Source organism: Tinamus guttatus, unplaced genomic scaffold (assembly GCF_059628265.1).
Source record: "Tinamus guttatus ecotype Peru unplaced genomic scaffold, ASM5962826v1 Tinamus_guttatus_pri_ptg000287l, whole genome shotgun sequence".
NCBI lineage: Eukaryota > Metazoa > Chordata > Aves > Tinamiformes > Tinamidae > Tinamus > Tinamus guttatus.
Genome location: NW_028288821.1, coordinates 12,862,885 through 12,876,850, shown reverse-complemented (window position 1 = coordinate 12,876,850; position 13,966 = coordinate 12,862,885). Strand labels below are relative to the sequence as shown.

General features: G+C 36.9%; 1 protein-coding gene across 1 annotated transcript in view; it reads left to right on the top strand.

Moving 5' to 3' along the window:
- Positions 1-13,966, top strand: part of LOC104574551 (connector enhancer of kinase suppressor of ras 2-like) — a 206,311-nt gene that overhangs the window by 177,819 nt on the left and 14,526 nt on the right. Inside the window, exons 15-18 of the mRNA XM_088527601.1 lie at positions 4,720-4,768; positions 8,455-8,503; positions 9,197-9,372; positions 9,976-10,049. Of these exons, the coding sequence (XP_088383727.1) occupies positions 4,720-4,768; positions 8,455-8,503; positions 9,197-9,372; positions 9,976-10,049 (348 nt within the window). The remainder of the gene's footprint in view (positions 1-4,719; positions 4,769-8,454; positions 8,504-9,196; positions 9,373-9,975; positions 10,050-13,966) is intronic.

Here is a 13,966-nt window from a genome sequence, read left to right as displayed (position 1 = left end):
ACAGTTGTATCATTACTGCATTCCTCCAACCAGGTAAATATATCCTATATCCAGAATTCTGTTTATGGTACTGGTTTTGTTTTGTCTTTTTGAACCAGCAATAAGTCACTTGCACATAAGGTTCAATATTTGCTCCAGTTCTGCTGCAAGTACTTTAGGAAAGAAGCACAGTCAGCAATAGATATATAAGGCAGAAAGAGAACAGTTGGTTTCAGGTCTTCTAGGCAGCGTATAATTGCTCAATGTCAGGAGGTGGAAAACTAGGAACATGACTGAAGTGAGGGTTTAAATAGAAAAGCTATTTCTTCTAGATCCTGTCAAATCTCTGAAGAGTTTTGAACAGTGTAAGGCCATGCTTGTGGTTGATGAAAGAAACAAGTTCAATATAAAACAAACAAAATACTTATTTTCTTTTATACTGTATCAGTGCTATATCTGAACAAAGGAACAAAAAAATTAATGACTTGTTAATCTATGATGTCCTTGAACTTGAGCTGCAACCAGATTGCACTTAATGGAATTCAGAATGTGACACACAAAGGTTGAAGAGGGTTTTGCATGCCCCTTAGAGCTCGAGGTTTCCATCTCCCAAGTATGTGCTAAGCAGAAAAGAGCAGGGTGACAGGTGTGCCATTTTGCAGTTGTTTATAGTTGCTGTGGATCGATGGAGTTGTTAATCAAGCTCCGTGTGTTCTGGATCCCCAGCTGCTTCTAAATATCCAGGTGGCAGCAGGGACTAGCTCGACTTTCAAGTGCAGACTTCACTGTAGTCCATAATGTTTAACCAGCAGCTTCCAAATTACCTCTTGAATCGTCTGTGCCATGTACTTGAGATCCTGCATTTACAGAACGTTGGGAAGCAGGAGTCATCCTGTAGACAGGAGTGTCCCCAGACTCCGTGTACATGGACTGCAGCTAAACAGGGAGAGCCGGGAAAGGCCACGAGCCGGAATGGGCAGCGCGCCTTGTGCTGACAGAACAGAGCAAGGGGCAGCTGCCCAGCACTTCATACTGGGCATCTCTTCTGGAGTAAGGTCTAGCAAATATAAATAAAAAAATCAGAATACCGCGTGTTCCCCTGTTTGGCAAAATAATAAATACAAATCAGAGAAGTGATTAGCATCGAAAATAATTTGTCAATTAATGATAAAAATATTAGCAGCTAGGTATAAGAGGTATAATTTATTACTTATATTTTATAATTCTGTCCAAATGCTAGACAAGGCAGTAGCTAATCAGAGGCATTTAACAAAAAAGACTTTAACAAAGTAGATTTTAAGTATTACCCATATCAAAAAGTAGGTGAAAGATGAGTTATGTTCAAGGTAATTATTCTTGTTTCTGGACTGTATTCATGGCTATCATTTGGGATTTATTATCTCTGTCCTTTCACCTGCGGAGAAGCCAAAACGATAGCAATCCAGTAAGCTACTGAAAAGTACTCAGTTTGTTCTGATACAGTTAACTTTAATGATGGATTTAATGACCCTGAAGGTAGTAGAGAATTGAGATTTTGGAGCTGAGAGGACTGGTAATTTGTGAGAGACATTTTATCTGGCTTTTTTTTGAGTAGTGCTTATGAGATCAAGGTATGGTTAAATTGCTCTGCAGTTGGTTTAAAGTGTTGGAATTCCTTGCAGTAGATACTGTCTAAATTTTACAAGCTCAAAACTATTATATTGTAGTTTACGGGGTAATTAAAGATGTGTTATTATCTTTATGTGGTGGAAAATGAAAACATGTTCCTTGAAAGGAAGAGAGGAATGAGTGTAAAAGTGGCCATGATGTTCGCACTTGTTTAGCGATGCTTAATTTATGAAGAAATAATTAACACTATCACTGTTCATTAACAGTGGATTTTTTTTGCATGAATAGAAAATATAGGATATTCAGAATGCTAGTGATGATCTTAAATGGATGTAATGGCTCTGATACCAAGAATGGAGAGATGTATTCAGCTGCACTGTTAATTTGATATATTCAGTGCTGGCTGCGAGACAGTTCTCAGCATTCACTGGAAGTATTTTAGTAGGTGGATGTGATTTCCTGATTCTTGCTTTATCGAATACAGTGGACTGTAGTACTTTATACTGCTCTCCCTGATATTTCTGTGTTTTTTCTTTCTAATTTATTTTCCAGAGTTATTAGTATCTTCCTAATCATAAATTGTCTGTCTTCGCTTGAGATCCTGCTGACAGACCTCACCCGTAGACTCGTGCTGTTATTTGTGTGTCCTGTAAGGTGCAGGCTGGGAGCTCTCACACCAGCCGAGTCCCGCAGGTTCTTAGGGGTTACTGCCACCTGCGTCAAAGCCGCTTCCATCTTTGCTTAATTTTGTTCAGCTTTTTACTTTTGCTCCACGTTCTGCCTCATCATTGTAACTGAACACTAACAGTACATTTGTGTACTAACAGTACATAATGCTCCAGAAATGGAGCATTAATGCCAAAATCTGCCTTGCAACAGTTTTGGTCATCTGTCCAAAATGCCCTTAACCGAATGCTGCAGTTGGACTTGTTTGTTTTTTCAGCTTTTTTCTTCCAATCCTTGTAAGGTGCAAACAACTCAGAACTGCTAAGTCTTGCCTATTACTTTCATAATTTTAATGTTACAAATGTCATCTCTTCACTGCAGTCTGGAAATTTTTGTTGACCGAGCACCCTGCAACTGAAAATGCAGTAGTTTTTACTGGTAAATTTGATATATATGATATTTGATATGTTCTAATAACAGTGGAAATCATCAAATCATAAAATGCCCATTTTTTTCTATTAGTGAATTGTGACAACATATTCTTCATTACTGCTGTAATTATGGGCAGGAGAACTTGAAAATACATTAATATTCATAAGCCCTCACCCCTCCTCCTTATTTTTCTTTTTTAAAACTTCCTCGCTTCTTTTCCTAGTCTTATGCTCTCCTCCGTCCATATGACATATGGAAAGTACTCATGTTTTTAAGTTTTCCCTCCACACCTCTGCTTTTTCTTCCTTTTTTGAAAGAGGACACGACATGTATAAGAATTTCTGTGTCAGATCAGGCCAGAGTTCACCCTGGCTCAATGTCCTGTTTCCATCAATAGCCAATAGTAGCTGCAGTTATGTAAGAACAGGCTTGTGGTTAAAACAAACAAAAAAAAAAACCCAAAGCATCAGGGTTCTCTTTTGTTCTCTTGCCTGGAGAACTCCAGCAGAGTACTCGGATATGCCATATGTAGCGTTTTTGTGTTGTAACTTTAATTTAATCCATGTAAATTTTTGATAGCTGCATCCTGTAACACAGAGTTCAATAATGGCAACTCCATGCCAGTAAAAAATAGCAAGTTCAAAACAAACAAGAGAAGCTAACTGCAAATTTAATATAGGTTAGACAATTCCTTTATCCAAGGAAAGTATGAATGTGTTTTTTCCTTATTTACTCTTTTTGCACTAGTCCTGAGTTCATAAACTGCCTCAGTGTTGCCTTTGGTTGTCTTCAGAGAGACAGATGGCTGAGGAGAAGAAATCTGCTTAGTTTGTGCAAAAGTTGCTATGTAGGATCATAGAATGTGTAACAGTTAAAATAAAGTTAAAATAAGAAAAAGCTTTGCAATCGTAGTAAATGAATACGACTCCTGGAATCTACAAAGTAGTTATTTGGCATTCTTTTCAAAATGGTTGAAAGACTTCCATAAATATGAAAAACTGTTGAAACTGTAAAATACACTGATAATTGCATGATTTTAGCTCACTGAACAAAAATGATCAGACATATTTCCTGTTTGGGGTCACCAGATGGAATTTGGTGAACACCTTTTTATTAAAAGTAATTACAACTATTTTCTGTGAAAATTATCAGAAATAAATCATAGAATCAATGTACATTTTGATCATTCCGGTGATTCTTTTGTAATCTTCCTGGCTTTTTTCTATCCTCTGTGAGGTGAAGGAAAAGAACTGTGAGTGCTGAAAATTTCAGAGCACCGCTGGTTAGTCTGAGCCTTGGTGACAACCCTCGCTATTGCGGCATTTCAAAGGAAGTTAGAAAGAACACTGCTGCTAAGTTTGTTGAGCAAGGTGATTCTGTCCACAGGGTTTGTATGAGAAAGGTGTGCAGAAAATCTGCTCTTAATAACACCAGAATTCAGAAAGTGGCCTATTGAAGAGGCACTGGTTCAGTGGTTTCCTTTTCTGCCATACCATGTACAGACTATTGCAGTGTCGGAACACTGAGTGTTTGTGTTCAGAAAATCTCTGATAGTTTCTGAAGTGAAATTTTGCCTGGGCCTTCCCAAAGATACATAGTTCCCAACTGCATTCTGCTAAAAGCTTTCTTGCAATTAAGCAGAATTAAGCAGTATGGTAGTTTTGCTAATGCATTGATACTGACGTTAAAAAGCAAAATGACCATAGCAGCTGGGGCCGGCTCTGGACTTGCTTTGGGAAAGGTTAGTGGGTGTTCATTTTCTAGCTAGAGTCAACTTCTCCACACCATCATCTTTGTGAAATCTTGGCATATCAGTTCCGATAGGTATTTGCAAACTAATATATTTTAAAAGTATTAAATGTTCTTTGAAAATGGGTAAGTGTCCAAAGCAGTAAGTTTTCAAGCAGCATATTTTACATGTTTCTGAAGCACAATTAAATTTGTAGGTGTATATATAGAAATACATAGAACTTATGTGCAAATGCATTAATTCAGATTTTTTTTCTCTATTTTTTCTTTCTTCCTCTGTTCTAGATGTGCTAGTTCTGCAATTGACCGTCACGGAAGCACATCCATGAGGAAGGTAATCAATTAGAACAGTACTTAAAACAGAAATCCCCAACAATTCTATTCATTGTCATATTTCCAAAGATACTTTAGGTATTGCAGACTTGGAAATTTGTCTATATTAAAAAAAAAAAAAAGAATAATTTACATATTCAGAAAAGCATCTAGTGCAGCCATAGCATGTCAGTGTGTATGTAGTGCATTTCAGTATGTTTGATGGGAGCTTAAGTATGTGTTTTGAGGTAAATTCCAGTTTAGGGAAGAGAACTGTAAAAAAGCCTAGATTGGAAAGGAACTGAGCGGGTAGTTTGCTTTGAAGGTAAAGAGATTTTAAAAATCCAAATATATGGGGATAGCATGCATGCTATAATGAGATAAGAGATTACGGTTTTTCAAGACTTTTACAGAACTAGTTTTGAAGATCTTTTTAAGATCTTAGATGTTACTATTTTTTATAATTTAGTATTTTGAAAAAATTTTATATGAGGAATAACAGAATGTTTTTTTTTAGAGAGTGCTTGTTTCTGCGTTACAGTTTAGCACTTGTTTCACGACGTAGGAGTGAAGAGTTTGTCTTTGAACTTTGTCTTGGTTTCTTCCTGTCTGAGAAGTCTGGTGCTCATTCTCGTTAGCTGCAGTACAGGGAGGGTTTTCATCTGTCTGTGTAAACCATGGAGTTGTGCCTTTTGCCATGTGTTAGATGTTGCTCTGCCCTTTAAGTTCTTGCTCAGTGAAACGAAAGACCAGTGATGAAAGATCTGTGATCACTGATGGGAGACCACTGGAGGAAGATGTGTGGTTAAATTTTCTGGTGTTTGTGAAAACTTGCAGTTGTGTTATTGATAATGTGACTCTAATCTCTACTTGTCTGCTGCCATCATTGAAAAAAACACTTGAAACTGTGGCTGTCCTTTGGGATTAAGGCACTGTAAATAATATTGTATTAGACATACACTGAGGAACCAAGTGCTGCGTGCCCTGTGTTGTGTGTACTTTGCAAATGAACGTGCTGATTGCTTTCTTTGAAACATTTTGATGTTTTTAAGTAAAACCTCATGAGGCTCAAAATAGCGAAGGTATGTGCAACCGGATTTGCATTAATAGGATTGCTTCCCTTCATCTTGGCAAGTAACTTAATTGCTAGTTTCCAGGGAATTCTTTAAATACAGCGTAACTCTTCATTTTGGCAATCCTGTGGCAAACAAACAAAACTCTTACTGCTTCACTGTAGTTATGCTGAGATACCCCTGCTTCAGCTTCGTGTAGCAGAGCTGCTGCTCTATCACATTTTTTTCCACGACATGTTGAGCTGTGGGAGAGATTGCATTTCGTTTAACATCATACTCTGTGTCGTGGTTTTGCGATGAGAACTTAAATACTGACAACCACAGTGTGTTATCACATCATCTGTTTGTTCTCCATAGCAACTTTCAGTCATTTTGAAGTTGCAAACTCTGATTGTTTTCTTACACTGCTTGCCAGTATTATTTTATCTACTAGAATATGAAGTTTGTAAGTTAGCATTGCTAATTAAGCTTTTGTTCCCAAGATAATGCAAAGCTTTTACTTTCTATGGTTTTCTTGCTTTTTAATGCATTTGTAAAGCATGCACAGAAAATATAGCAAGACCAATGAACTTGCATTTTTGAGAGTTGTTAATGTTTTCAGCTCCTCTTGGTCTTTTTTTTTGTGCCTGAATTTTCATTATTTTTAAAACTCGTACTGAATCATATACACCAGTTTGTTGTATCTTAGTGTGAACATCTCTAGTTCACTTAAAAAATGACTTCATCCAGCTTGTTTGTTTTTTTCTTGCAGTTCTTTAGGAAAGAATCACACTGTGATTGTTTTGGAACTGTGCTTTAATTGTAGGGAACTCATTCTTCATCGCAGTATTTATCAGCGTAAATTGTGGACAGGTTTGGTGATGTCTGGTACAGGAGTGGGTACCTGCATTTCTGTGCGCAAGGAGGCACGCGGAGCAGATCGTTTGAGTCACAGTCACTGTAGTGTTCCAGCTGGCACTGTATAGCCAACCAGTACTGCGGTGACACAGTGCGTTGATAAATGTGACAAAGTTGCTGTGTATCTTCAATACCTTCTCAAAGCTATCCCTTTCTTCCCATTTTTCTGCCTGCTTCCCACCATATTTCCTAGAGTGCAGCAGCAAGTATAATTGGTCTTTTCTCTGTCTTCTCTAATGCTCAAAAAAGATAAATTGGAAGCTGTTCATGTTCTCCATTTGCTGCCTTGCACCAATATAATGCACATACATATACAGAACTTGTCATGTGTCAAAGTTAGTGTATCTTGTGTGAAGCATTCATGAAGTGCTTTCCCAGGAGAATAGTGTAAGAAGCTCCGGGGAAGGAATGCTGAGCTCAGAGGGAGCTGTGGACGTGCAAGCTGGGCTGCTCCGCGCCAGCTCCCTCTGGCCACAGAGTTGGTCATTAACACAAGGCGTTAGAGGCTGTCCTTGCCGTTCAGTGTAGCACGTTGGATATCTTACAGAAGGGTTACAGATAGGACTCTGCATATGCAAAACATCTCCCTCTGTTTTTATTCAAAATAAAACTTAGCCTATGCTTCTCCAGTAATTGAAAGTCTATTTTCAGATGCTGCTTTTTATAGAACTTAAATGATAATCTTCCACTTCCTTAAATATTAATTGAAACAAGAATATACTTTAAAAATATTGTGCTATTTAGGCCCTTATTTAGTAATATATTCCACAATTGGTTTTAGAGCTTCTGGAGCGCATGGTGAGGGGCTGCTGTAGTGTGGGGCAGGAGCCAGCTGGTCTCTGGCAGGAGTTATTTGCTTGTATATAGCCAAGAGCAGCACGTTACCACAGAGGTAACCTAGGCCGTGCTGAAGGCCCCATCCTGCTGGACTCCCTGCGAGCTGCAGGCCTGATTGTGTGACACAGGGCAGCACAAGTGAGTGACAGAGATGGCCGTTTGGAGGCAAATGGGGCTGCTGTGAACACCTGCCTCTTCTCCATTGCCACGCAGGGTGCTACTCCATCAGGGTGACCTGTGTTCTTTCCTCTAGCGTTTTCCTGGTTTGGGATAAATCCTTATCATTATTTGAGTAGTATTGCTATTTTTAAAAGGTTTAAGTGATGAGAGAGGCCTTTTAGGATTTTTTTTAAGTATCGGTAATGTATTTGTATTGCAGACAAAAAAGAAGGGAATAACTCTCCTCAGAATTATTTTGTCAACATAGCAAAGCAATATGCTTGGAAACAGAGAACTTGATTTCAGCAGATCACCAAAAACTTGATTTTCATGTGTTAACTATGTAATATTTGTGGTAGCCATTTCATTTTGAATAAATAATTGTACAGCCATCTCACACTTAGCAAGTCCATATATCATTCACTCTATTATATATTTCTGTGAATTTACATGCTTGATTTTAAAGCTACGGCTCAAGCAGTCTTCCGGGGAAACCTTGATGGATTCTTCCAATGAATTGTGACTAGTAGGTGGAAAAAATGAGGTTTGGTTTGTAGGTTTAGGACTGTGTTTTTTTCTTTGTGATGTTTATAATGCTAAGAAGAGGAAAAAAAAGGCAAAAAAAAAAAAAAAAAAAAGTGACCCTGAGAATCCTTCATGGAGATAGGGGTGAATGTTGGCTGTTCTGTGTTACTGCTACTATATGCACTGTTTTTTCATAATTCTTTTGCTTTTCTTACAGTCATTCCATTACGCTTCCCTCAGGGTAAAAACAAGAAAATGGTCAAAAGGTAAAATCATTTGAGTTAATATTTGAAAGCAGAAAATGAAAGTTTTTCCCTGATAGTAAGTGGTTTGGATCAAGTCTGAAAATTTGCTTTAATTCAAATATTTATAAGTTTGGCAGTAAATAATTTCTTTTAAGGTATCCAGCTTGTAGTATATTTAGACTTTAAGATACAATTTCCTTTGACTTAGGTAGGAGAAAGGTGGTAGCTGTATATTTTGCTATTTCCTAAAAATATTGAATCATAATTCAAGAAGTGCATTTTTATGGCAGTAAATTATTATTTTATTGACTCTAAATATTGACTTTAAAAATTTAAAAATTACAGGATCTGACTGACTGTCAAAGTAGTAACAGGAAAAGTAATAACAAATTCTGTGAGTTTCAGATTGAAGGCAAAATCAGTATGTTTTTACTTTGGCATGATGTCCAGCTTAGAAATGAATGTGGCCCTCGAAAGAAGGAACCTATTAGAGATTAAAGAAGTGTAATAAAATAGGGCCCCTTTATTTTGTGTTCCAAACAATTAAAATTGCATGAAATTTGGAAATGATTTGCTGGATCTCTCCTCTCGCTGAAATTGGGGAGGACCTGGCTTGAAGAGTTTAGGGTTGATTCATCATTAGACACTAGCTATGTGTTTATCCTGAGAATAATTCCTTCAGAGAAATCGCTCACGTTATCGTCACATTATCAGGTGGCTCTCTAACAAGTGGAAGCAGAAGACGGATTTCCTGCAAAGATTTGGGACACGGAGATTGTGAAGGATGGCTGTGGAAGAAAAAAGATGCTAAAGGTTACTTTACACAGAAATGGAAAAAATACTGGTTTATTTTGAAGGATTCTTCCTTGTACTGGTACACAAATCAGAATGTAAGTATAATCTGTGTTTGAAGAAAGCCAAAATTAAATCTTAGGGTTTATCCTTCTTTTAAATAAATAAAGTCTGTTTTTAATAATGGTGAAGTATCTTGTTGGAGTCTCAATATAATTGCTGGATCTGGGTCACTTTAAATGGAAGTATTTCCATTGAAATACATTTTTTAAAGTCTTAAAAACCCATGTCCAAACTTAATGAAATAGCAAAGTTTGACAGTGTTCTTACAGAAAGCATAGATATGGTTTATTTGAACTAATAGAAAGTATTCACAATTCTTTTCTATAACTGTTAATGTCTTGAATGGTATTTTGGCTGCTGTTTTTAGTGTTCAGAAGTTTTGTGTAATCTTCAGCCAAAGGGCATTGGAATGATAGCAGGTTATTTAAGAAACCATCTATTTATTTAATTCGTTAAGATACTGACATCGCACTATTAAGCAATCTAAATACTTAAGTAAAAACAGTATGGGAAAGATGTGCTCATTATTTCAGTTGGGTGGGCAGTTATTTTTAGTGTTAGACCCAAAGAGCTACTGTTCATTGCACTATGCTTCAACTCTGCTCTTCTCACTGCTGCTTCCTCTTCTCTTTTGATAGGATGAAAAAGCAGAGGGATTCATCAGTTTACCCGAGTTCAGGATAGACAGAGCCATCGAATGCAGAAGGAAACAGTAAGTAATGTATCAGCTGTATTTATAAATGAAAGCTTCACTCTTGGACATGTGTATAGTAGTAAAAATTTGTAATCAGGCAACCTTGGATAAGGAATAGACCTATTTAAGCTTTTCTGTATCTCTTTTTTTTAAAAGATGTATCATGAGGTCAACATCATAAGCAATCTTAAAAGAATTTGATATCTCCTGGTTAGCTTTCCAGGTAGCCAAGTTTGAGTTTCAGTTAAATAAGTGGAACAAAAAAACATGAACAGATGAGGTAACAGAGCTGTCTTCAGTAGAGTCTTTAAGATGAGAATCCAGTGTACAGAAAAGAATTACTACAGAAAATATAATTAATATCGTAGCAACTGATCATGCGTATAATCTCCATTTCTGCTTTATGGAGAAAGCTTGTATACCTAGTATTGAGTTATTATCAGCTGTTAAAATATTTAGTTTCCACATGCAAAATGACTGTGTTTCAATCTTTCTGTGGCTCATGTGCCTATAGCTACTGCTGCACTGTGCTCCCAGAATAAACCATATGTTAAACTTTTCCACATCTAAGGAATATTTAGTAACTAACACTCATTGGCACCACTCTAACCTGAAAATTGTTTGTAATCCCAAGTGTTGGGAGTGGAATTCACATCTGTCAAGAACAGTAGGATCATCAGAACAACTGTAATGCTTTGAGACTAGCACTTCATCAGTATCTCCTGACTTACATCTGTTTTCTATATGCTGCATCTGTGATAGTTGAAACTTGCAAACTTCTGGAGCTATATAGAGCAGCATTAATGATATTCTCTGGTCAAAGATTTCCTAGTTAAAACTAGGCATTCTGAATTTTTTTCATGCTTTTCTAATGACTAAACATGATCTTGGTCTCAGGTATATATGTCCTACAGATATGAACATGTGTATGGGGAATTACTGAATACATAAATTGTACTAGAGTCTGTTGATCAGAAAATCAACCCTTTTCAACTGCTTGCTTTTGTCTGAAGCTTTGATGATAGTTACTTTTTGTCTGAGAAATAGAAGACACTGCAGCTTTACTCTCTTATTACTCCTTTCAACTGAGGAGTCAATCACTTAGAAAATAAACATGAACCATAATATTCCTGTGAGGTATGAGTAGATATTAATAATCATATTGAACAAATATCTAGAAATGTTAGAATGTTAACACTTAAGCAATTTCAATGTGTTAATAAAGATCAAACACAGGGTCATAGCGCAGAACTGGAAATAGCTTCCAGAGACTTGCTCTAAGCACTACAAAGCACACTTCTTAGGGAACAATCTCTGTAACACGTATGTACAAAGGAAAGAAGAAATATACCTAAAGCTTTGCAAGTGCTCAAAACCGAATACCTTCAGGCACTGAATCTTTTCAAGAAGAGGTAGGTCCAGTGCTAAAAATGTGAAGGTATTATAATTTCCTGTTCTACTAACAAAATTAGACTTTGATTGCTTCCTTCATGGTCTATCATTCATATCTTTCTCCAATCATAAAAACAACACTTTTAGCACTATTTTCCTGTTCTGGAACATGCAAACTGAAAACTACAGTGTACAGTTTTGTTTCAGAAAATCCAACTTGTGTGAATAGAGGGTCCTTCCCACCACCATAAGCACACAGCACATAGTGATCCTTTTCTGTGTAGCCTCCTTAATGAGGGTCTCTTCTGCCCCAGCATACTCCAGAAAAGTTCCAACACGTGCTTTGTAATTCCCTCTCGTAGTGCTAGGATAGTCTGTAGTCTTTAACCAGACTCTTCTTTCCTCTTTCTACTTTAGAATGTTTTTGTCCTTTTTAAACCATTCCATTTTAAACTATCCTGCTGAGAAAGTTAACGAAACAGTTGTCTTGATATTTAATATGATTAAGGTGAAGTAAACCTGTTTTTTATGCTCATATATTTTTAAGTAAATTAAAATTGTCTAAAGAGAGTGCTTAGTATTTTAGTGCATAACAAAGTCCAGCTAAAATCACAGCATCAGTTTTCTTTCAGCTCTTGGAACTGAGCTTGGTGGTCTTGAAATTGTTCATTTCAGAGCCGTTAATGGGAAATGTTAATTGAGCAAAGACTTGCTTAATTCAAATTAGAAATATAAAGTCTTTTTAAATAATGAATAAATTTTTCTTTTCTAGTGCTCTGTCAGGCTTGGAATGCTGTTTTATACAGCAACAGTTAGTCAAGTCCATAGGACACATTGCATGAAATAGCCTTAAGAAAGTTTTGATGAGAATGTATGATCATTGAATGTATTATTCTGAATGGTTTGATTTGCCTCACTAATGCATTTAATGAAGGTACTCTGATTATTATAGGAATCATGACATTATCTCAGACTGTTTTAGCTCTCCTCTGGAATCACAGTAATGATTTCAGGCTATATTTGGATGTAGAATGACCTTGTCCCTGCTAGAGGAGATTTCTTAGGTTGGCACTGAAAAACTTTTTGTTGCCTTTGGGCACCGCCTGCATCTTCATGATTAAAAATGATCATACTCTGTTATTTTTTTGTCATTTAAATTTTGGTGTGACTTAATGCGAATATCATATTGTTTTCAAGAATAGTGATAATTATAATGCCCTTTGATGAAGCTGATCCACAAGACTTAATGGGAATCAGTACATAAGTAAGCACTGTTAAGTAATGAATTCCCTTGCACTTTCAAAAAATGTGAACTTAGTAAAAATTTTCATTACATAATGAATGCAGATTTATGTCTTAAAATTAGGAGTGTGTATGCCATGCTGTTGGCCCCTCATATTGAAACTGAGCAATCAAAATTCTGTGTAAAATGTCACTGATTTGACTTAGGTAGAAATGTAGATCCATTTTGAAAGCTGCTCTGTGTTCAGGGTTTTTTTATTTTTTTGTGGAAAGGATGGTGCCTGAACCATCCTTGCATGCTGCCTTATGATGCCAGAACTAGCAGGGTACTAGCAGGGAACTAGATTTAAAAGACTACAGATGTCCCTCCCAGAACAACATTCCCAAATGGTGGAACACGCCACTGGTGCCACATTAGTGGCTTAGATGACAGCTGCACTGGGGAAGTAGTCAGTTCAATGGCAGGGCTGTCACAGAGGATGTGCACAGGCTGGAAGAATGGATTAACGGAGGTCTTAAAAGCAGCAAGACCTTGCAACATCCTGCACGTGTGAGTGAGGGGCCCGTTCCGGGGTCCTGGCAGGGAGGAGCTGTGCTGAGAAGGACCCAGCGGAGCTGAAGTCAAGTTCTGTTTATCACTGGAGCTCTGTTACGTCCTCGCTTATAAAAGGTTTGCTTTGAAAATCCAGTATTGTCATTTTAAATTCTTTCATGTATGAAAATTTCCTTTTGAGGAAAATAATCGTATTTGCAAGCAGCAACTCCATCATGTGAAATTTTAACAGGATTAATCAGGATTAAAAACTTCAGATCCACCACATGATTCTGTGCAATTTGAGCTGATACTTAAATCTCGGGGCTGGAAAACAGTTGGGGCAAATGGAAGAACAGGAAGCAGAGATGTGGCATCTGAAAACAGAGTTTCCTAAAAGGAAACCTGTGAGAAGAGTGTATTGTGCTGAAGTGGTATAACAATGCAGGAATATTTTGTTTAACAATGACTTTCTATTTTGAATATTAAAAGTACGTAAGGAAGATGTCCAGTGCCTAGTGTGTGTGTGCACATATGGATATATGCGTGTATATATATATTATATATATATATAAGATATGTCCTTGCTAGAGAAATTGGAGAATGCTCTTAGTCAACTGTCATGAAGGGAGTAAAAAGTAGTAAGAATTACAAAGCTAGAGAGTAACAATCATTAGAATATATCAGGCTGAAATCATATTAGCACAGTAAAGATCATGAGATTGATCAGAGTATATAAAAAATATATAGTGATCAAAATCTCTTGCAT